At 40.9% G+C, this 25,169-nt stretch overlaps 1 protein-coding gene across 5 annotated transcripts in view; it reads left to right on the top strand.

Moving 5' to 3' along the window:
• Positions 1-24,609, top strand: part of ankrd6b (ankyrin repeat domain 6b) — a 37,156-nt gene extending 12,547 nt beyond the window's left edge. For 2 of the 5 annotated variants that reach the window (XM_021468372.3, XM_073932203.1), the window contains 14 exons: positions 5,209-5,307; positions 8,783-8,881; positions 10,792-10,890; positions 11,164-11,262; positions 11,389-11,487; positions 11,995-12,093; positions 13,331-13,408; positions 14,166-14,264; positions 16,674-16,796; positions 16,882-17,052; positions 18,961-19,113; positions 19,813-19,926; positions 21,012-21,288; positions 21,390-24,609. In XM_021468372.3, coding sequence (XP_021324047.2) covers positions 5,209-5,307; positions 8,783-8,881; positions 10,792-10,890; positions 11,164-11,262; positions 11,389-11,487; positions 11,995-12,093; positions 13,331-13,408; positions 14,166-14,264; positions 16,674-16,796; positions 16,882-17,052; positions 18,961-19,113; positions 19,813-19,926; positions 21,012-21,288; positions 21,390-21,841 — 2,061 coding nt within the window. In that variant the 3' untranslated portion in view covers positions 21,842-24,609. 5 annotated transcript variants of the gene reach the window in all.
• The last annotated feature ends 560 nt before the right edge of the window (positions 24,610-25,169 follow it).

Below are 25,169 nucleotides of genomic sequence, written 5' to 3'. Positions count from 1 at the left end.
GTGGATTTAAAGATTTTCAGTGCAGTAAAATTTGTCTGCGAGCCAGCAAAGATGCAAAGGCTATTATGTTTTGTTGTCTTTGAGTCAGACTCAGTTCGTCAGGTGGAATCCCAAACAAAGCAAATTCTGCACATGGCCTAAGCTGTACTTCACACACTTTAGACAATGTATTAAATATAGTTGACCAGTAAGGAGTAAGCTTAGGGCACAACCAAAACATGTGAGACAGGTCTGCTACGCCTGTGTGACATCTTATACAGGTCTTGTTAGAGTTAAAAGAGGCTATCCGAGATTTACTTTTTACTTACATATTTTCTTGTTTACTTTTTTTAAATATCCATTTACTTATTTACACACTTAACCATTAGCTTATTTTCTTACTTATTTACATACTTGTTTACTCTTTTTGCTTATTTACTTACTTATTTACTTCTTTACGTACTTATTTAACTATTAGCTTACTTATTTTCTAATTTATTTACGTATTTACATTTATTTATTTAACTATTTGCTTACTTATTTGCTTGCTTCTTTACTCATTCATTCATTCATTTTCTTGTCGGCTTAGTCCCTTTATTAATCCGGGGTCGCCACAGCGGAATGAACCTCCAACTTATCCAGCAAGTTTTTATGCAGCGGATGCCCTTCCAGCCGCAACCCATCTCTGGGAAACATCCACACACACATTCACACACACACTCGTACACTATGGACAATTTAGCCTACCCAATTCACCTGTACCGCATGTGTTTGGACTGTGGGGGAAACAGGAGCACCAGGAGGAAACCCACGCGAACGCAGGGAGAACATGCAAACTCCACACAGAAACGCCAACTGAGCCGAGGATCAAACCAGCGACCTTCTTGCTGTGAGGCGAACGTGCTACCCTACACTGCGTCGCCTCTGCTTCTTTACTTTTTAATTTTTTATATACTTGGCGTTATTTTGGCGTTATATATTTATATAGATGGCTTAGTAGTTAGCACTGTGGCCTCAGAGCGAGAAGGTGGCTGGGTCAGTTGGTGTTTCTGTCTGGAGTTTGCATGTTCTCCCCGTGTTGGCATGGGTTTCCTCCGGGTGCTCCAGTTTCCCCCACAGTCCAAACACATGCGCTGTAGGGGAATTGATCAACCAAACTGGCCGTAGTGTATGAACGTGTGTGTGAATGAGTGTGTTTCCCAGTGCTTGGCTACAGCTGGAAGAGCTTCCACAGTGTAAAATATATGCTGGAATAGTTGGCGGTTCATTCCATTGTGGTAACCCCTGATGAATAAATGAATAAAGCCGAAGGAAAATGAATGAATATATGAACTGTATATGACTTGTTTACCAATGTACTTATTTTCTTACTTATTTACTTACTTTTGTATTTGTTTACTCTTTTATTTCTATATTTACATATCTATTTACCTTCCTCTGGCACAATTTGAGTCATGCTTGAGAAGTTGTCAATAAATTTAACCTCAGTACTGTGAAGTATAATAATGATGTAGTTGGTAGTTCATTCCGCTGTGGCGACCCTTGATAAATCAAGGACTAGACTGACGGAAAATGAATGAATAATAATGATGTGAGAATAGGTGAAGGGCAGCATGGTGGTGCAGTGGGTAGTGCTCTCGCCTCACAGCAAGAAGGTCGCAAGTTCAAGTTTCTATGTGGAGTTTGCATGTTCTCCCTGTGTTGTTGTGGGTTTCCCCCACAAGTCCAAACACATGTGGTACACGTGAATTGGGTAGGCTAAAATTGTCCATGGTGTGTGTGTGTGAATGGAAGTATATGGGTGTTTCCTAGTGATGGGTTGCAGCTGGAAGGGCATCCGCTGCTTAAAACATGTGCTGGATAAGTTAGCGGTCCATTCCGCTGTGGCGACCCCGGATTAATAAAGGGACTAAGCCGAAAAGAAAACGAATGAGCTGTGCATTATGCCGATATACTGTATATAGTGTGGAGAAAATAACAAGTCTGCTGTTTTATTTCATGCTGTATTGTTTATTTATTGATGTGGTGAAATATTGTTTATGCTAATACTTTTTCATCATCATTTATTCATGATTGTGAGACATTTACTATTGTTTATTATTATTATCATTTGTTTTTAAAGTGCTGTAAATACGCTATTATTCTAACCATCATTTGGTTTGTCTTCAAACTGGACTCTGCTTCATTCCTGAGTGACTTTAATGAGCCCTCATAAATCTTTGGTGACCCCTAGTGGAGGTCATGACCCCCAGGTCACGAAACACTGATCGATCTGATAATTTGAGAGTTTTTAGTTGTTATTGAAAGAGGAAGGACAAGTAAGGACAACAGATCTCTAAACCGTAACTGAGGTCAGACAGCTCAACACTGGCTATTTTCTAGAGGTAAAGCAGAGGTAAGAGTAAAATAAACACCTCTAAGATGAAGACGACGATGATGATGATGATGCAATTTTATTTATTTATCTCCTGATGTTCTCTTAGTCTCTTAATATTTAATGCTGTGCTGCTGAAAATACACTACACACTCAAAAATAAAGGGACTAAATCTCTCACTGGGGTGGTACTTTTTCAGAAGCTGCACTATTGTGCCGTACAGGTGGACATTAGTACCTTTAAGATACACTTTTATCATTGTAAGGCTCACTTTTATACCTTTAAAGTACTATGAGGTACACATTTGTCCTATTTAGGTATTAATATGTACCTTTTAGGACCTCTTAGGAACCCTTCAATTCAATTCAGCTTTATTTGTGTAGCGCTTTTCCAATGTAGATTGTGTCAAAGCAGCTGAACATAAATGGTCATAGTAACTGGATAATGGTAGTTTAGTTTTTAGTGTTTAGGTTCAGTTCAGTTTAGCTCAGTTCAGTGATTAAAATAAATTCCTTTTTCTCCACAGTTATCATACCATCAGGATTATGTTCTAGTAACTTTGGAAATCTACTAGCGACAGTGGATTGTGAGCAAAATAAGCCAATCTTGTCAAGTCTTGTTTTTCCGCACTCAAAAAAAGCCTTTGCTGCTTGATCAAGCTACTTCTTTAGAATGATCACAAATCTTGAGGCAGATTTTTTGAGGACAACTTAATTGTTTTATGTTCAGTTTAAACGTGTCACGTTGACTTAATGGATTTGTGTTGGGACGGCATGAATGAATTGTGTTAGACCTTCATTTCCACAGTGAGCGACTCTAAAAGTTCTTAAAGTTGGACTCTATTTTAGTTAACGAAAACGTTCTTTAGTTTTAGTGTTGGTTTACTGAAATAACCTGTCGTCAGTGTTTGTGTGCGCGTTTAATATCCACCCTGATACACGTTCAGTGAAGACTAAAAGCATCAGGCCACGCATCAGCAGCGTGTGTGTGGAGTGTTACGTAAGTCTCTGTCTCTGTGACGGGCTCTTCTGGCAGCAGGAGCATACGGCTGGTCCTCTGAGAGATTAGGACTGATGATGTCACGCTCATGCTAACTCATGCATTTATTCAGTCGCTCGTTATGTAAACACTGTTACCGCTTCAGCGCCGACATCTGCAGATTTACTCTGAGGCTCATCACAGTCACGCGAGCCGCTCGGTCACACACACACACACACACACACACACACACACACACACACACACACACACACACACACACACACACACACACACATATATATAGCCTTCATTACAGTTTGTGTTTGTTTCAGTGGCTGATTTTCTGTGTGTGCATTGTGTATGTGTGTTAGAGAGTGTGTATATGTGTCTTTGAGTGTATGTTTGTCTCTTTGTGTGCATGTGTGTGTGTGTGGGAGTAAGTGTGTGAGAGAGTGTGTGTGTGTATATGAGTGTGAGTCTGTGAGTTTGTGTGTGTATGAATCTGTGTTTGTCTGTGTGTGTGTATGTATACTATATGCGTGTGAGTGTGAACTGGTGTGTGTATGAGCGTGTGTGTGCCTGTATGTTTGTGAGTGTGTGTTTGTATACTGTGTGTGTGTTTCTGTGTGTGAGTTTGTGTGTGTATGAGTGTGTGTTTGTCTATGTTTGTGTATAAGTTTGTGTGTGTATGAGTGTGTGCGTGCCTGTGTGTTTGTGAGTCTGTGTGTCTATACTTTGTGTGTGTGTGTGTGTGTGTGTGTGTGTGTGTTGTGTGTGTGTTATGTGTGTGTGTGTGTTTCTGTGTGTGAGTTTGTGTGTGTATGAGCGTGTGTGCCTGCATGTGTGTGTGTGTGTGTGTGTGTGTGTGTATACTGTGCGTGTGTGTGAGTTAGTGTGTGCATGAGCATGTGTGTGTGGGTGTTTCTGAGTGTGAGTATGAGCGTGTGTGTGTGTGTGTGTTTGTATGTTTCTGTGTGTGAGTATGAGTTTGTGTGTGCATGAGCATGTGTGTGTGTGTGTGTGTATTTGTGAGTATGTGTGTGTGTTTCTGTGTGTGAGTATGAGTTTGTGTGTGTATGAGCATGTGTGTGTGTGTGTGTGTGTGTTTCTGTGTGTGAGAGTGAGTTTGTGTGTGTATGAGCGTGTGTGTGTGTGTGTGTTTCTGTGTGTGAGAGTAAGTTTGTGTGTGTATGAGCGTGTGTGTGCATGTGTTTCTGTGTGTGAGAGTGAGTTTGTGTGTGTATGAGCGTGTGTGTGTGTGTGTTTCTGTGTGTGAGTGACTTTGTGTGTGTATGAGCGTGTGTGTGTGTGTGTGTTTCTGTGTGTGAGAGTGAGTTTGTGTGTGTATGAGCGTGTGTGTGTGTGTGTGTGTGTGTGTGTGTGTGTGTGTGTGTGTGTGTGTGTTTCTGTGTGTGAGAGTGAGTTTGTGTGTGTCTGAGCGTGTGTGTGTGTGTGTTTCTGTGTGTGAGCGTGTGTGTGTGTGTGTGTGTGTGTGTGTGTGTGTTTCTGTGTGTGAGAGTGAGTTTGTGTGTGTATGAGCGTGTGTGTGTGTGTTTCTGTGTGGGAGAGTGAGTTTGTGTGTGTGTGTGTGTGTGTGTGTTTAGTGACGTATCAAGACACAAATGTGTGTAATATCATGGTGTTACACAGGTGTCACAGTGAGATGGTGAGTTATGAGCACATGACTGATGCCCTCATTCCTCAGAAGCGTTTAGATCACGCAGACTGAGTTTCCTGTGAGGGTTGGGTTTAGGCATAGTGTATGGTGGGAGTGATAGAAAATACCATCTGTACAGTATAAAAGCATTAGAAACATGGAATTTCCCCACAATTCACTAAAACAAACTGTGTGTGTGTGTGTGTGTGTTTGCAGAACGGCAGGACGCCTCTGCATCTGGCTGCCTATAAAGGCCACATTGCTGTGGTGAGGATTCTGCTCGCCGCTGGTTGTGACCTGGACATTGAGGACGATGTGAGTAGAGAATGTTTGTGTATATAAAATGTTTATGGATGATAAACAAATCATAGACGGCCACCTATTGATTGCAGATCATGACATTTTTATTAAATAATAAATAATGAATGGATTCACCAAGTAGACTAGATATTGGATATTTGCTGCATTATGTAGTTTTTAACAAATTACTCTGTAAACATTTAAACGAGACCTTCACCCTCGGTGAAGTTTTTTTCCCTCTCCGCTGTCGCCTCTGGCTTGCATGGTAGAGGATCTGTAGAGCTACTCATCGATGAATTTGCTCTTCAGTGTTTGAACTCTCAGTAATGACTTTAAAGCACACTGAACTGAGCTAAACTGAACTGAACTTAAACACTAAAAACTGAACTACCCTGATCCAGTTACTATGACCATTTATGTGAAGCTGCTTTGACACAATCTACATTGTAAAAGCGCTACACAAATAAAGCTGAAATGAACTGAAAAAATGGAATAATTTTAATAGGAAACTGATTTCTAGTGACAGTTATAATCTTTTAAACTTTAAAGTATTATTGAAGAGAGACAGCTGGAGAGCCAAATATTTTGACCAAAGAGCCACACGTGGCTCCCGAGCCATAGGTTCCCAACTTCTATTCTAGTAGTATGCGAAGGGAATCGCTGAATAATTAAAGTGAAAAATTTACCAAAAAATGAACACACTTTCAACCCTCGTACGATAACACCGATATGATCAGCAAATTGATTTAACAGGCTTAACCTTTTGTTTTATTTTCAATGTTGACAGGTATCACATATCTTACTCTAACATGCAGTAAGCAGATCTAATTTCTAATTTAAATATGTAAATCCAATTCATAAATTAAAAATACAAGTTAATGTTTAGATTTCAAAGATATATAAATAAGTCATATATAGATGCATCATATATTTCAAATATTATCAAAAAGAGTTTATATATGAATATGATGACATATAGCTAATATTTATTAGGTCCAAGAAACATTCCCAGGTTTTGATGAACAGGCTACTATATGTTAATGCTTTACATTTAAGTACAGCAGTTTTCTTTTTACTTTTTAAGAACAGTGCCATTTTAAAAGCACATTTTAATTTAAACGTTGACGTTTTATTTATTTTTACCTGTAAGCACAGTACAGTCTTAATGTTCAAACTATTTATAATATTTAAAGTGGCTGACAATAATACATATTCATAATAATACAAACTAATCTGCCATGTTTTTGAACTGTGCAGAGCTGTAGCTGCTTATTTAGGCCTACTAGACTACTGTATTTCAATACTGGTCATTATGGTGATACTTGGAGAGACAATTTTTTTTCTCAGGCGGTACTTGGTGTACAAAGTTTGAGAACCACTGATATAAACTATTAATTGATTGACTTTACAGGAAATGCGTGATATTGTGATATATTGTTGTCAGGGTCTGAGACATTTGTCAGATCGCCCAGCCCTAATGTGAAAATAAATCACGTGTTACTCAGTTCCAGTTACCTGCGTGTCTTTCCAGACCCATGACGTTCTTCTGTTCAGCACAAAAGGAGATGCTTTCAGGGAACTCCAGACCAGCAGCATAACTCATGTATTATATTTCAGGTCAGATGTTGAACAGACCACCGTATATTACAGCCACTGCTGGATGGTCTTTTGAAACTGATACGTGTGGTGTTTTCCATTTTGACCATTAGTTTCTGGTTATATTCACACACCGCTGTTAAACCGCTTATAAAAGTGATTTTTACACAAGGGGAGCTGAGCTCACCCTAGCTCCCTTGTAGTTCAAAGGATAGAGTGCTCTACACCACAGACAGGTCCAGTAAAGGATCGCTAAATAATAGGAAATGTTAGATGTGTTTGGAGCATGGCAGAGACCCAGGAGTAACACACACACACACACACACATTGCCTCTCTGAAGGGATAGTTCACTCGAAAATAAAATTTACTCACTGTTTACTCTCCCTCAAGTAGTTTCAATAGATTTTCCTATGTTAAACAAGAAGCCTTAAAGGGCCATGAAACCCCCTCGTTTCAGCAGGGTGTTTTTACACCTCTACTTTGGAAAAAGTCAGAAAAGTGGGCGTGTCCAGCTCTGTTTAGGGGGGAGTGTCAGAGAAACTAAAGTGGTATGGTGTGGGAGTGTCTATTTGGGCGCGAGTTTCAGAGTCATAAACACACACACACACACACACACGGGAGAAAGTGACTGTGTTTACATGGACATCTGTAGTCAAATTATTTGCCAAATTATTAAATGGTGGACTTTAAGTGCAGTTTGGCTCTTTCAATTAGGGAATTCATTCATGTCCCTCACGACAAACGAGATATTTGATTCGAGGAGCTGCTCTAAGCGTGTATTTTTCCTGCAATGTTTGATCCCGCACGGCGAATGAGAGAAAAAACCCTCCACATTTCCCGGAAACTTAGATGCACACGGCAGGTAGCGTCAGAAAGCCGCGTGTGTTATTCCGGTCACTAAATGTGGCGAAAATCCTACACGAGGCTAAAGTTTGGTTGTGGTGCTAACATGTTTACACTCGGTGCAATAGTTAGTTCGATACGAACAAACTGAATAAACAAAGAGCACTGGTCGCTCACTTACCAAATCTGTAGAGACAGGACAATCACCAGCAACTAGAGCCGCGTCTTTATGAAGAGGAGACTACAAGCGAATCCGGATCTCAGCGTTTGCAGATGAGAACAGCTCTCAGGTAAACAATAATCCTCCTTAGACACGTAAGTTATTGTTGTCGAGCGTCGCGTACACTGTTAATCCACACGTGACTCCAGCTGAGCTCTCACAGAGAGAAAATGAAAACAAAACTTCACTGCAGCAAACTATAAAAGCAACACTTCACGCTTGTTTTGCCAACACAACGTGGCGTCTCTGTCGTCTAAACACTGTGACAGTAATGAATATTAATGAAGTTGCACAATAGAGCGCGCTGATTGGTTTGAACCAAGCTTTACTCATGCATTAATGCATCACACTGTAAGACGTAATAAGACACACTCTGGCACAGACGCCCAGTCTGCACGCTGGAATACACGCTATTATCTCATGACCGTGACGCAGCTTCAAAAATTAGTTTCAAACCGGAAGTACGAATTTGCTTGAAATAACGCAAAAACAACCAATTTACACTTTTTAGTGAAATATAGGTGTCCTAATAGTGTTTTTAGCAGTGTGGGACACATATACCACTGTCAACAGCTCAACACATGTGTTTTGGTGTTTCGTGTCTTTTAAAGAAAGCTGAAAACCCCTAACCACTGACTTCCATACTAGCAAAAACGATCCTACAGAAGTCACGAAGGTTTGATACTGAATGAGCGGAGTAATTGATGACAGAATTTTCATTTTAGGGTGAGCTCTCCTTGTCGTTGTTGTCCATAATCAACACTGTGTGAATCACCACAGGATGAAGCAGGCCGGACTGATGTTTCAGAAATGTGCCTTCTCGCTCTCAGGGTGACCAGACGGCTTTACACAGAGCAGCGGTGGTGGGAAACACAGATGTCATTTCAGCCCTCGTTCAGGAAGGATGCGCACTAGATAGACAAGACAAGGTAAATATACTTCATCTCAGGCGCACATGTGCTAGAGGAAAGTTACTGTAGCGGGAGTCGTACTTCACCTTTTATTTAAAATGTGTGAATAAAAGATAACACACTCAGTCACCCGGGTGTAAATTATAAATAATAATAACAATAAATAATAAAGATGAGTTCTGACAGCGCACTGATGTGAAGTCGACAGCACATTAAGCTACATGCTAAAGCGCAAGTTGCCAAATACATGAGTGCACATGCAATATTGATTAGAGTCTAAATGTTTGAACTTCTTTGTCGGGACAAACTTTGAGGCTGACTTGAGAAAGTTCAAGCTTAAAGTAGCATGAAGTTTACAGAAGTAGCTCAAAGCTTGGAAGTTTTGAAGGAAAAACAGTCCGCCAGAGAGATCCACATATCTAGCATATTGAACACTGTTAGCATTGTGATAAACTTGCTATCAAAATTTAGCATTATTTTATTTTATTTTATTTTGCACAACCATTACCAGCAAGTCTTATCTTGTTGCTAGCTTGACTTTTAACTTGTTATTAGCATGTGCTAGGCTTTGCTAGTGATATGCACAGTATATACATTGATGGACAGATGGATGTGCTAACATGAATGATCAGTGCTAACAAGTTTTAGCATATATGTAAGGCATTGTCAGCATATTTCTAGGAATACACACATCCGTTTTTTAGCATGATAGCACATTTAAAGCATGTTTGACATGTTGCTACTGTGTCAGATTAGCAGAGTGCTAACATTTTTCCTGACTGAACACTTTCAACATTTTCACTATCATAATTTACCATCATTGTTTTGTTTTTGTAGTGTAATTTAGTATACATCTTACAAGGTTCTTTTTTACTCCAAAATATGTTACCAACATGTTTTATTGGGTTGCTAGCTTGCTTTTTAACACATTATTAGCATGTTCTAGGCTTAGCTAGTGATATACGGTATAGATAGACAGACAGACAGACAGACAGACAGACAGAATGGATGGATGGATGGTGGGACAGGCTGAAGGATGGAAGGACGGATAGACAGACAGACAGATAGATAGATAGATAGATAGATAGATAGATAGATAGATGATAGATAGATAGATAGACAGACAGACAGACAGACAGACAGACAGACAGACAGACAGACAGACAGACAGAATGGATGGATGGATGGATGGATGGATGGATGGATGGATGGATGGATGGATGGATGGATGGATGGATGGATGGTGGGACAGGCTGAAGGATGGAAGGACGGATAGACAGACAGACAGATAGATAGATAGATAGATAGATAGATAGATAGATAGATAGATAGATAGATAGATAGATAGATAGATAGACAGACAGACAGACAGACAGGATGGATGGATAGATGGATGGATGGATGGACAGGCAGAAGGACAGACGGACGGATAGACAGATAAATAGATAGACAGACAGACAGACAGACAGACAGATAGATAGATTTATAGATAGATAGATAGATAGATAGATAGATAGATAGATAGATAGATAGATAGATAGATAGATAGATAGATAGATAGATAGATAGATAGATAGATAGATAGATAGATAGATAGATAGACAGACAGACAGACAGACAGACAGACAGAAAGACGGACAGACAGACAGACAGGATGGATGGATGGATGGAAGGATGGATGGATGGACAGGCAGAAGGACGGACGGACGGACAGATAGAAAGACAGATACATAGATAGACAGACAGACAGACAGACAGACAGACAGACAGACAGACAGATAGATAGATAGATAGATAGATAGATAGATAGATAGATAGATAGATAGATAGATAGATAGATAGATAGATAGATAGATAGATAGATAGATAGAGTTTTGCGTTCTTCATGTGTTCTGTATGTACTGAGTTTACTGGATGTGTTTGTTCAGGATGGGAACACCGCTCTTCATGAGGCTGCATGGCACGGCTTTAGTCAGACTGTGAAGCTGCTGGTGAAGGCTGGAGCAAACGTTCACGCCAAGAACAAGGTCAAATCTGCTGCCACTGATGCATGAGCTCCATTTTTCATGTCAGATTCAAAGCCTATAGTTATAATGCTTAATTAATAATCATTCAAAGCTGTAAAGCCAAACCTCTCCAACTAACCACTCCTCACTGACAATGCTCTTTATTTCTGGGATTAATCTCCAGATTAGCCCTGACTGCCATTTTTTTGTACGAAACAAGAAAGTGAGATCTTTTAATGAGTTTTTTTTTCAATGCAAATGTTTATTTGTGGCTCTTACAAATGTCTCTCTCAGGCTGGAAACACGGCTCTTCATCTGGCCTGTCAGAACGGTCATGTTCAGAGCTGTAGAGTCCTGCTGCTGGGCGGCTCTCGGCCCGACTCCAAGAACAGTGTACGTATTCACTCTGTGTGTGTGTGTGTGTGTGTGTGTGTGTGTGTGTGTGTGTGTGTGTGTGTGCGTGCATGTCATCTGTACTCTGAAACATGAAGCAGAAGTCATTTGGCTTTGTGTCTCCAGGTAGGCGACACGTGTCTGCATGTGTCTGCCAGATATAACCACGTGAGCGTGATCCGAGCGCTCCTGGGCGCCATCTGCTCCGTCACTGACAGAAATCACGTGAGTAACAAGTGGAACATTTATTTTCTTTCTCATTTCAGCATGAAAACACTGTTTAGGTAACCAGAAACATGACGCTAGTCTTCATTAATTCACTTACTTTCATGTATTTTGGGAGAAGTTTGGAATTGACGTGTTGTAATTCCAGCAGCTCGAATATCTCCACTGCAGCGCAGACCAACACAGACACCTATTAGCCATCATAGATGTGTTTAATGTGTTTAAACAATGGAATAAAGTTAAAGTCAGCATTATTAGCCCCTCTGTATATATTATTTCTTTTTAACAGAGATTTTCTTCAGCACATTTCTAATCATAACAGTTTTAATAACTCATCTCTAATAACGGATTTAGAAACTCCGGGTTTTGGGAAACACTCATCACTACATCATTCTTGCCCAAACGATGCATCGTACTACGATAGTTCAGCCGCTAGTTAGGTTGTTGTTTGGGAAGTGCTCCCCTGCTCATCTTCATCTCTAACTCTGCATCTGCTCTGCTGTTCAGACAGGGGACACGGCTCTGCACATCGCAGCATCTCTGAACCACAGGAAGACCGTACGCATGCTGCTGGAGGCTGGAGCCGACAGCCGCATCAAAAACAACGTCAGCACCTTCTCAGTAACACAAGCGCTTCCAGATACAAGCTGAAGACAAATTATGAGCCAGATTATTATTAATTATTAGACATTTTCAATATTTTTTCATATAGTCCCTAAGTGATGTTTAACAGAGACATTATATTCTGCAGAAGTTTATTTTATTTTGGCTGGGAAGAACATGAAAAGCTGCTAAGCTCAATATTATTAGCCCCCTTAAAGTTATTTTCTTCAATTGGCTAGAGAACAAACACTGTTGTTCAATTACACGCCTATTCATCCTAACCTGCCTAATTAACCAACGCTATCTCATGTCAGTTCTTCTTGATTTAGTGGCAAAAAGGAATGAGAAACTCTAAACATATTGACTTAATTTACTTCGATGATAATTATTCAGAAACACAGAACAAAGCATACTGTATGATCAGAAGCAAGCGAACACAAACCAACACACACATAGCACTCTGGAAAGCAAGTTGTGCCGGTCAAAAATCCGCGGAACGAAGTCCAATTGAAGGGAGACAAGCAAAACAGAGAGGGAGAAGACACAAAAATACAAACTCCCACGGACCGTAACACCAGCTAAAACCAACTTGAACAGCCTCGTTTAAGCTGGTTTTAGCTGGTTTTAGCTGGTCATCTTCCAGCCTGACCAGCTAAGACCAGGCTGAAAATGGCTGGAAACCAGCCTGGAAGTGGCCTAAACCCCTCTAAAACCAGCCTGGTCGACCAGCTAAAACCAGCCAACCAGCCTAGGCTGGTTTAAGCTGGATTTTTTTAGCAGGGAAAGACAAAATAAATGAGCTATTAAACCAATTATATTTAAAACAGTTTTTAAAAAATCTTCTCTCTGTTAAACAGCACTTGAGAAATATTAGAAAAATAATTACGATTTTCACAGGACGCTGTATAATGTTGTCTTCAGCTGTATCACATGTTGGTGAAGATTCACAAATGTACCTGAGCGTAACCTCAGCTCAAGTTCTCTTTGGTGTCATGGCACAGATTTCTGAAGGGAATACACCCTCTGACTGAGCATTGGGATTTGTTACTGCAATGCATTAATGCTGCTTTAATATTTAGTTGCAGCAAACGGCTTTCTGCTCGTCAGCTTATGTTTCTGGCTTCAGTTTTAGCTGTGTTGCAATAAAAGTGATGGCAGGACAAACCCATCAGAAGACATACTGTATGATTGATTGGCATGTGGATTAACTGCATGTGTGTGTGTGTGTGTGTGTGTGTAGACAGGTGAGACGGCCCTCGATCAGGCTCGTGAAAACAACAGTCCTGAAGTGGCGCTGCTGCTCACCAAAGCCCCGCAGGTAAGAAAAGCCCAGTCCCGTGTTCCTCCCTGATATTTCACTGACTTGCTCACAAGACTGATGTTTAGATAGAGCTGCACATCTGTGCTGTGCTCTTACCTCTCAGATGAAGACAAGATCATGAGCCCTCCTGTGAAACTTTAACTTAGTGGTTTAACACTGATGAAGACGAGGCTGTTTCTCCATGCAAAATAGATTTGAGCTCTGAAATTAAATGCACAGTGGAAGTCAGAGTTATTCGCCCTCCTGTATATTTTTATCCGCAATTTCTGTTTAACGGAGAGCAGATTTCTAATCATGATCATTTTAATAACTCATCTAATAACTGATTTATTTATCGTTGCCATGATGACAGCACATAATATTAGACTAGATGTTCTTCAAGACACTATTATTCAGCTTAAAGTGACATTTAAAGGCTTCACTAGGGTGATTAGGGTAAAGTTAGGGTAATTAGGCAAGTTATTGTATAACAGTGGTTTGTTCTGGAGACAAAACTAATATTGCTGTAGGGGGCTAATAATATTGAGCTTGAAATGGCTTTAAAACAAGTAAAAACTGCTTTTATTGTAGCCGAAATAAAACAAATAAGACTTTCTCCAGAAGAACAAATATTGTAGGAAATACTGTGAAAAATTCCTGAATCTTTTCAACATCATTTGGGAAATATTTCCTAAAGAAAACAAAATTCACTGAAGGACGAATAGTGTCTCTAGAACAACAACAGGGTTAACACACTGTCTGTATTCACACGCAGAGCTTCAGTCGAGGACGCACCGTGAGGAAGAGGAGGGACAAGATGAAGACGGAGGGTCGAGCACAGTCTGTCCCGCGGGATGAGATGCTGCCGAGAAAGGTGAAGGAGCAAACTCTCTCTCAAACACTAAACAAGAGGAAAACACACTGAACGTTATGTAGGAGAGAGTTAATGATGGGGTTAATAATTTAGCGATTATACTTCCGACACTTCAGACCTGCATAACATTTTCAATAATTCAATCTCAGACACACTCAGCAGCACATTTGGCGCTGCTTGACATTTGGGCTAGACAAAAAAACTAAAAATCCAATAATAAAAAGCAGGACGGAACGGTGGCTGAGTGGTTAGCGATGTCGCCTCATAGCAAGAAGGTCGCTGGTTTGAGTCCCAGCTTGGTCATTTCTGTGTGGAGTTTGCATGTTCTCTTCGGTTTCCCCCACAGTCCAAACACAATGCGCTATAGGGGAATACAAAATTGGCCGTAGTGTGTGTGCGCGTGAATGAGTGTGTATGAATATTCCCTCGCAAAACATATTTGCGAGATAACACAAAACGTATATGCGAGGGAACGCAAAAACTTCCAAAAATATATTTACCCAGCCTGATCTCACGAGGAAACGTAAGTATTTTATGTTTTGCCAGTTTAGTGGCTAATTCGTAAGAATTCGTACGAGTTCAGTCATACGAAAATGTACAATTTTAAAAAGGAGGCGTGGCACCCAACCCCTAACCCCAACCGTCATTGGGTGATGAGCAAATCGTTCTAAATTGTACGAATTAGATCATACGAATTTATACGAATTAGCCACTAAATCAAAAAGTTACGAATTGCCGTGAGATTGCGTTGGTTTACCTATCACTCGTTTTTTTTCTCCCACCCATTATTTTTCTCCACCATCATGTCCTTTCCGGGTCTCCGTAGCATTGCTTTATTTACTAAATCAAAAAAGTAATAAATAAACAATTTAGTGAGCATAAAAAGAAAATAGACGTAATAATAAAAATATATTTAATAAAATAATAATCAGAGAAACTATACATACATGAAAGGCTAAGCAAAGGAAATATTAGAACAAAATAAACCAATTAAATGATTATTAAATAAATAGATTGAGATATTTTTCATTTGTTTCAGTTTTATATTTTACTTTTAAGCCTATAGAAGCCTGCAATCCGCACTTTTAAATCATTTATTTGTTTCACAATCTCAGGACACGGTTGACCAGGTACATTCAGCTATCTGTAATTGTATTTATTATTTTATAGTGACGACATTTAGTCACTTTTGTTTTCATTCACAATTATTGATTATTCATTATTAATTGAATTGAATTATTCATTATTAATTATGAGCTTGTGCCACTTTTCTCATTCATCCAATTCATTCAAGTACTTTTACTGTAGTATAGCATAGTATAAAATGGAAACAAACCATCCCGCACACTATCAATACTTGCTGTATGGAAATGTTATTATATATGACGGTAAATATACAGGGTGGGCCATTTATATTGATACACCTTGATAAAATGGGAATGGTTGGTGATATTAGCGTCCTGTTTGTGGCACGTTAGCATATGTAAGGGGGCAAACTTTTCAAGATGGGTGGTGACCATGGTGGCCATTTTGAAGTCGGCCATCTTGGATCCAACTTTAGTTTTTTTTTAATAGGAAGAGGGTCATGTGACACATCAAACTAATTGGGAATTTCACAAGAAAATCAATGGTGTGCTTTGTTTTGACGTAGCTTTATTCTTTTATGAGTTATTTACAAGTTTCTGACCACTTATAAAATGTGTTCAATGTCCTGCCTATTGTGTTGGATTGTCAATGCAAGCCTCTTCACACACTGATAGCAACACCGCAGACGAAATGCCAGCACAGGCTTCCAGTATCCATAGTTTCAGGTGCAGCACATCTTGCATCTTCACACCATAGACAACAAAGACAATGGGGCCAAAATCCCAATAGGTTTGATGTGTCACATGACCCTCTTCCTATTGAAAAAACAAAAGTTGGATCCAAGATGGCCGATTTTAAAAATGGCCACCATGGTCACCACCCATCTTGAAAAGTTTGCCCCCTTACATATGCTAACGTGCCACAAACAGGACGCTAATATCAGCAACCATTCCCATTTTATTAAGGTGTATCCATATAAACGGCCCACCCTGTATAATGTTTCGGTCCTATGACCTTCAACAGACTTTAGGGCAGGGGTGGGCAAACTCGGTCCTGGAGGGCCGGTGTCCTGCTTAGTTTAGCTCCAACACTAATCAAACACACCTGAACATGCTAACCAGTGTCTTCAAGATCACTAGAAATCTATAAGCAGGTGTGTTTGACTAGGACACCTGCTAAAGTGTAGTTCAAAACACTGCAGTGTATACTATAAACTACTATAGTATTCTTTCACACGTCAGTGATACTTTCTTGATACTCTTGAGGATATCTGAGCATGTAGAAATGTCTTAAGGTTGTGTCGTTTTTCCTGTGTTTGTGTAGTGTGACAGTGCTTCTCCAGCGCAGGACACTCACGGCAGTGACGGCTCTCTCCGCCGCACAGACAACATGTTTCTCACAGAGCCACGAGCAAACAAAAACTGCCACAGGAAAGCCAGAGACAGGGTATGTCTTTATCTATAAAGCAATGTCCGATCAGCTGGGTATTACTGAGCAGTCTGATGGGGTTGTGTGTGTGTGTGTTGTTCAGCTGTCTCCATCAGATGCCCTCATACACAGACCAAATAAACAGAGCGATCCTAAGAAGAAGAGTAAGACGGAGAGATCGTCTCCATCAGCCATTCCTCCTCCTCCTCCTCATAACTACAAGGCGTATCAGCTCTACACTCTCTACAGAGGAAAAGACGGAAAGATCATGCAGGCGAGGAAACAAAGCGCACCACATCAGACTGCTGTTAGAGCATGCAGAACAACGGTTACCCTCATTAAAGGGGCAGTTCACACAAAAATCAACAGTTAAATCCGTAGTAGGGTAAAACATACTCTGAAACTCAATGAACAGAACATCTTCATTTGTGTTTAACAGAAGAAAGCAACTCAATTGAACAGGTGGAGGATGAGGGAATGGGGACAGTATATACAGTTAAAGTCAGAATTAATAGCCCCCTTTAAATTTCGTGTTCAAATGTTTCTCATATGATGTTGAACAGATTCAGGAATTTTTCACAGTATTTCCTCTAATATTGTTTCTTCTGGAGAAAGTCTTATTTGTTTTATTTCAGCTAGAATAAAAGCAGTTCTTAATTGTTTTAAACCCATTTTAAGCTCAATATCATTAGCCCCTTCAGCAATATTAGTGTTGGATTGACACACATTCAGTAATAATTCACACAGCGGCAAAACTTGAGCTGTTTTGAAAACGGACTGCAGTACCTCAGTGTGGGAACAGCTGATGGTGGCTACAGCAATGACAATCGCCTTGGAATCTCGAGTTCAGAAACTCATTCAAATCGCTAATGGAAGAAGCACGCGTCACATTTTCGGCAAGGTTTTAGGGTGCTTTCACATCTGTAGTTCGCTTCATTTGGTCCGGACCAAGGGTAATAAATGATGCATTGTTGCATCTTCTGCCGTCTTTGGGTCGTTTTCAAACCACACTGCTGGCTTTAGTCCGAACCAGTTGAAACAAACCAAAATGCAGTCATCTGACAAAATCCACATCTCTCATTGGCCAGATGTTGTTGAACATATTTCCTGAACTGCTTATTGATTGGTCAGAATTCACCTGCAGAAAATGCCAATGAACTCCCGCAGGTAAACAAAACCTTTTACTCTGGAGGGACGACTGCGCTGGCTGATTGTATCCCTGCTTTAGGCAAACTATACATTACGAGAATGAAGCGCGGCCGCGGCTGGAAAACAGTGTTTAATGCATCACTCGTCACTTCAGGAGGAGGCGTGAATTAATTTAGCTAAACTGCGACATGCTCATCTTGCGGAAATATTACCAACGATCCATCAGGTAATGTTTCCCCCTCTCTCTCTCTCTCTCTCTCTGTTGGTAAAGCGCTGTCAACAAATATTTTTCCTCCATATCCCATAATGCACAGCGCATCGGCCTACGGCAGCTGAATTAGTCCAAAATGCGCAGAACTTTTTGCGGTTGGACCTGTTTTAGTACGGATCATATTCTCACCACAAACGAACCGCTCCAGGGTTGGTTTGAAAGCGTACCGAGAGCACCTCTTCAAGCAGGTCCCGGTACGCTTATTTGGTCCGCTTTTGGTGCGCACTCGAGTACGATTGCTGCATTCTCACCTGCCCAAACGAACCGTACCAACAGGGGAAACGAACTCTAGTGCGATTCAATCGAACTAAATAAGGCAGGTGTGAAAGCACCCTTAGATGCAATATGTTAACAGCCCCATACAGATTTAACCTGAGAGATACAGTACAAGCACTGATCTGTAATAGTTATGTGATTACAAGCCGCGTAGATCGATTACAACTTATAACACACAATTAAACACAAATTTTGCAAACTACAGAAAACAAGCATGGATGGTAATTTTCAAAAACTCATAACAGGAACTCTTTAAATTATAGCAACATATATATTGCCATGATTAATTAGTGTCATATATCTTGCATTGATTTTTAAAAATCAGCTTCAGCCAGAGAAAAATAGTTAATGGTCGACCTCAATTTCCTAAAAATCATTAGGAATTATCAAATAAAAAGACTTTATTAATATTTACTCGATCTCATGAGATAAATGGAGAAGTATTTGACTGTATTTGTGACTGGTGTGTGTGTGTGTGCATTACAGGCTCCTCTAAACGGCTGCAGATGTGAGCCGCTCATCAGTAAGCTGGAGAATCAGCTGATGGCCACTAAAGAGGAGATGCAGTCGGAGATCCACACCGTACAGGAGCTCATGAACAGCAAGATCGGCCAGATGGACCGCAAGAGCAAACATCAGGTCAGTATGCCATTCAGAAGAGCTCAGGATACTCACACGTCTCAGTCTTAAAGGAGCACTACACTTTTTTTGGCATCTCTAGAGTCGAGTTTCACCATTTTTCAATCCATTGAGCCGATCTCCGGGTCTTGCAGGAGCACGTTTAGCTTAGCTTAGCATAGATAATTGAATCCGATTAGACCATTAGCATCTCACTCAAAAATGACCAAAGAGTTTTGATAATTTTCCTAATTTAAAGCTCGACTCTTTTGTAGGTACATCATGTGCTATGACTGACGGGAAATGAAAAGTTGCTATTTTCCAGGCTGATGTAGTTATAGGAACTAAACTCTCATTCTGGCGTAACAATCAAGGAATATTGTTTTTGTAGCATGATTGCAGGAGAGACACTGTAGTAACAATATCACTGCCGAAAATAGTTCTCAACTAGATAACTAGACCACAGTCTGGTCAGTCTTTGTACACGGTGTAACTACAGCAGAGACAAGCTTTAAACTCTTTGGTAATTTTTGATTGGGATGCTAATAAATAAAGCATAAACAGATAAATAGGTGACGTAAAATAGTGTCCAATAGGTGGAGTGTATATAGTGTCCATTAAATGATTCACTTATTCAAAAGATCCTTTCACAGTGAGTCTCCAGCAAATGATCTGTTTTGGTCAGGGGTGTCCAAACTCTGCCCTGTTGTTGTTGTGCAGATCAGAGCTCTGGACAAGATGACATTAGAGCGAGTGTCTGCAGAGAGGATCGAGTGTTTACACCGCATCGACAAGAGAGCTGTGCAGGAGCGTCTGGAGGCCGAGAAACGACAGGTAACATCAGCAATACCTTTAAATTAACCAATACCTTACCAAAGTTTCCAGTAAATGATTCAAATGATCCATTCAGAGTGAGTCTGCAGTTAATGATTCACTGATTCAAATGATCCACTCAGAGTGAGTCTCCAGTAAACGATTCATTGATTCAAATGATCCATTAAAAGTGAATCTCCAGTAAACTATTCACTGATTCAAATGATCCATTCAGAATGAATCTCCAGTAAATTATTCACTGATTCTAATGATCCATTCAGAGTGAGTCTCCAGTAAATGATTCACTGATTCCAATGATCCATTTAGAGTGAGTCTCCAGTAAACGATTCACTGATTCAAATGATCCATCAAAGTGAGTCTCCAGTAAATGATTCACTGATTCAAATGATCCATTCAGAGTGATTCTCCAGTAAATTATTCACCGATTCAAATGATCCATTCAGAGTGAATCTTCAGTAAATGATTCACTGATTTAAATGGTCCATTCAGAGTAAATCTCCCGTAAATGATTCACTGGTTCAAATTATTTATTCAGAGTGAATCTCTAGTAAATTATTCACTGATTCAAATGATCCATTCAGACTGAGTCTGAATGATTCACTGATTCAAATGATTCATTCAGAGTGAATCTCCAGTAAATTATTCACTGATTCAAATGATCCATTCAGAGTGAATCTTCAGTAAACGATTCACTGATTCAAACGATCCATTCAGAGTGAATCTCCAGTAAACGATTCACTGATTGAAATGATCCATTCAGAGTGAATCTCCAGTAAACGATTCACTGAATAAAATGATCCATTCAGAGTGAATCTACAGTAAATGATTCACTGATTCAAATGATCCATTCAGAGTGAGTCTCCAGTAAATGATTGGGCTAAACTGTGACCCTTAAATAAAGTTGTAAAAACAATATTCATTCTGTCTCCACTGCAGCATGACTTTATATTCTATACTGGACATTATTTCTGTTATGATCATTCAGAAATATTATTTACTTCAAAGCGATATGCATTAAGTGCAAGAAGCCTGTTTCCTTCTGTTTGCAGTGTATGTTAGTCTGAGTTCTGCCTCTCTGCACACAGACATCAGTGGTGAAGGATCTGAAGAACTGGTGTCTTTCTAAGATCCAGAGTTTGGAGACTCGTCTCTCAGGTGAGCGTGTGGACAGCAGGTTACAGCGCTCCTCGTCCCTCACAGACACACTGTCGGACTGCACCCCCGTCCTGGAGCCGTCTAGAGCAGCCCCGCACCCGTCTCCATCAGCAGAGCGCACAGATGCAGGAGAGACGGCCGCCGCCAGCTCCTGTGCTGAGGACGCTCCGGCCAGATACTACGTGATAGAGGTGGACGCATCAGCAGGTACTACAGACTGACCACACACAGGAATCAAGCTGAGCCTATATTTAAGCGGAGTGTTCCTTTAAGACTAGACCTTCTCAAGTGTTTCTCTGTGTTTTCAGACAAGCCCTCGTCCCAGAATCAGTCTGCGCCTCAGTCTCCTTGTATAGTGCGTCCTAAGCAGCGCTCGAGGGCCTGCAGTGACCCTCACCAGCTGCGGGACGAGTCTGAGGAGCGCAGTGTGGAGCCCAGACCTGCAGCCGAGCACAGGACCATCAGGAGACACAGAGCCAAGAGCAAACCCAGCGCTCAGAGCCTGACGCTACAGACCTGTCCTGCCGCCGCAGAAGGGGCGTTCGCGCAGGAGCGGGACAACATGCATGCGCTGGAGGTCACGCAGTACTTCTTCGAGGCGGTGACCCTGCAGATGGAGCGCTGGTACGAGAGGAAGATCGAGGAGACGCGGCGGCAGGCCGACCACAGGGTGCAGGCCGACAGAGAGCTGCTGCTGGACCGAATACAACACCTGGAGGACGAGCTGCGCCTGCTCAGGATGAACACACAAGACGGATAGACAAACACTGGAGGACAGACTTCTGGAGGAAATACTTCTGGAGGAAACACTTCTGGAGGAAATACTTCTGGAGGAAACACTTCTGGAGGAAATACTTCTGGAGGAAGGACTGGAGGAAACACTTCTGAAGGAAACACTTCTGGAGGAAACACTTCTGGAGGAAGGACTGGATGGAAGACTTCTGGAGGAAACACTTCTGGAGGAAATACTTCTGGAGGAAGGACTGGAGGAAACACTTCTGAAGGAATCACTTCTGAAGGAAGGACTGGAGGAAAGACTTCTTGAGGAAAAATTCTGGAGGAAAGACTTCTGGAGGAAACACTTCTGGAGGAAGGACTGGAGGAAACACTTCTGAAGGAAACACTTCTGGAGGAAACACTTCTGGAGGAAGGACTGGATGGAAGACTTCTGGAGGAAACACTTCTGGAGGAAATACTTCTGGAGGAAGGACTGGAGGAAACACTTCTGAAGGAAATACTTCTGGAGGAAGGACTGGAGGAAACACTTCTTGAGGAAAAATTCTGGAGGAAAGACTTCTGGAGGAAACACTTCTGGAGGAAGGACTGGAGGAAAGACTTCTGGAGGAAACACTTCTGGAGGAAGGACTGGAGGAAAGACTTCTGGAGGAAACACTTCTTGAGGAAACACTTCTGGACGAAAGACTTCTGGAGGAAACACTTCTGGAGGAAGGACTGGAGGAAAGACTTCTGGAGGAAAGACTTCTGGAGGAAGGACTGGAGGAAAGACTTCTGGAGGAAACACTTCTTGAGGAAACACTTCTGGACGAAAGACTTCTGGAGGAAACACTTCTGGAGGAAAGACTGGAGGAAACTCTTCTGGAGGAAAGACTTCTGGAGCAAGGACTTGAGGAAAGACTTCTGGAGGAAACCCTTCTGGAGAAAACACTTCTGGAGGAAGGACCGGAGGAAACACTTCTGGAGGAAACCCTTCTGGAGAAAACACTTCTTCAGGAAGGACTGGAGGAAACACTTCTGGAGCAAGGACTTGAGGAAACCCTTCTGGAGGAAACCCTTCTGGAGGAAACACTTCTGGAGGAAAGACTGGAGGAAACACTTCTGGAGAGCAGCTAACACAAAGTGTAGGAGCTTCAGAAGTCCACGTTTTTCCTTGAGAGCAGACAGCAGGAGGGTCTGTGGTGTTTTCATGCAGGATTCTTTTATTCAGGACTTCTGGTTGCTGGAGTCATCCAAGTCTGAGGGAGTGTTGTCCGGGCTCACACTGTGCCATTTGTAATAACCCTAAACTATTGTAGCTTGCCAGACTGCCAGAATCTCACGATCTCCATGTGACACTGTAGTATCTGAGTGAAGACGTGCCAAACACACGGACACACAGCAAAACTCACCCAGAGTTTGACGTCATCCCTCCGTGACTTTAACTGTCCTGTGTCCTGACATGAATCCTTCTCGAGACACATTAACTGAAGTGGTCATTGTGCTCTCAGCGTGCCTTGATGGTAAAGCCAGTGGTAAGCTGTTTTGACATGCCCCTATGGTGGTTTGAAGTTGTCGCATTGATTGAGTCGATCTTGAATCACTGCAGGGTCTTCTGAATCTGCCAGAACTTCATCAGAGGGAAAATCTGATCACGATGGCCTCTAAGCCACCACAGATTTTAGCCCAGGATTAGTGGAATCTGTTAGGATTTCCCAAATTTGTCTTTCCCAGATGTCTTTACAATTTAAAACGGCATCTTTGGAGATCTTTTCTGCTTATCCTAAAAAACAAAACAAAAAAAAGTTAATAAAAAATCTTAGACATACTTTAGGATGCCTATCCCATGCCTAGTCCTGAGAGCATCACTTCATTCAAAGATGCACCATCCTCACTGCTGTTTCCCAACCACGTTCCTGGAGGACCACCAACACTGCATGTTTTGGATGTCTCCTTCATCTGTCACACCCATCACAGGTCTTTCAGTCTCGGCTAATGAGCTGAATCAGCTGTGTTTGCTTAAGGAGACATGGAAAATGTGCAAAGCATGAACGTGGTTGAGAAACACTGCTTTACGCCACGGTTTTCATCTAAAAACTTCAAATCTTAGTTGCTTTAATGAGAGCATGAAAATGTGCTGTTGCTATCTCAATGTATATGACAGAAACATGATTCTGTTAAAAACCGTGACATGATGCACGTGTATCATGTGCTTCATTACAAAGTGACATCACTACTGACCTGTGACGCAGTGTTTTTTATGCATCTGTGTGAACCGGAACCTTCTGATCATGTCGTTTGCATGCAAAACCTGCATATATCTACTGTTAAAATGATCAGAAGCGACCCAAAACAGAAAAGAGATGGTCAGTATGATTTCAAAGTGACGTCTTTAATGTTTTTTAATCTTTAATCCACTACATTCAAATGTTTGTCGTCTGTCTTGACGGATGTTAACCACTAATATGTGATGAGCTGCTTGTTTGTTTGTGTAGATGTGCAACTACTAGAGTGATTGTTTACAGTCTGCAGCTGCTGCAAAGGGATCTGTATTGACCGTCACGTTCAGCTGCTCTTCTGTACGTCACTAATTCATCTTTAATAAACTGTGTCGATGTAAACGTGGAAGAGAAACCGCTGTGCCTCTGGCTGGAGATTGTTGTGTATCTGACGGCCAATAAGGCTCAGATTTAGTGTCTAAAATAATAATGCTCTTGACAGAGAATCGCAACAGTCAGACATGTTTTTGTTATATATATATAGATTATTAGCATATGCAAATGTGTTTAATAAAGTCACCGTTCAGAACAGCAAGAGACAGTGGTTTACTACTAAAACAAATGTGGTTCTGTTTTTGAATTGAGGATAAAAATCTGTAATCGACACACGCGGGGAATACATTTACAATTATTAACAGAGTTGGCATAACTCATCTACTAATGGTGTATTATCCTAAACATTCTGAAGAAATGATATATATATATATATGATATATAAAACACACATTAATTATTTAAACGCAAAACCAAGAAAACCGCAATTCACAAGCGCGTATTGAACTGTGGAGGCTGTACTGAATGGTTCAATATTAAATTGATAACCATGGCATCCCTAGTAAAATCAGTAGTTGTACCGAGTATTATTTATGCTACTTATTAAATTACCCAATATATTGTATTTTATAAACGTCTACCCCAACTCTAAACCCAGCCATCACAGTACTGTAAAAATACGAACTATTGTTATAGTGTCATGAAAATGCTGCTATAATTGATGAACACATCACACTTCCAGCCGGCCGCGTTTCCGATCTAGACTTTACCGTGTACAGGGTGTTACTTGGACTTATTTGCTCTCCAGCCACTGTGGCTATT

Source organism: Danio rerio, chromosome 20, assembly GCF_049306965.1.
Source record: "Danio rerio strain Tuebingen ecotype United States chromosome 20, GRCz12tu, whole genome shotgun sequence".
Taxonomy (NCBI): Eukaryota; Metazoa; Chordata; class Actinopteri; order Cypriniformes; family Danionidae; genus Danio; species Danio rerio.
The sequence above is the reverse complement of the archived record's forward strand: the minus strand, read 5'-3'. Positions and strand labels throughout refer to the sequence as shown.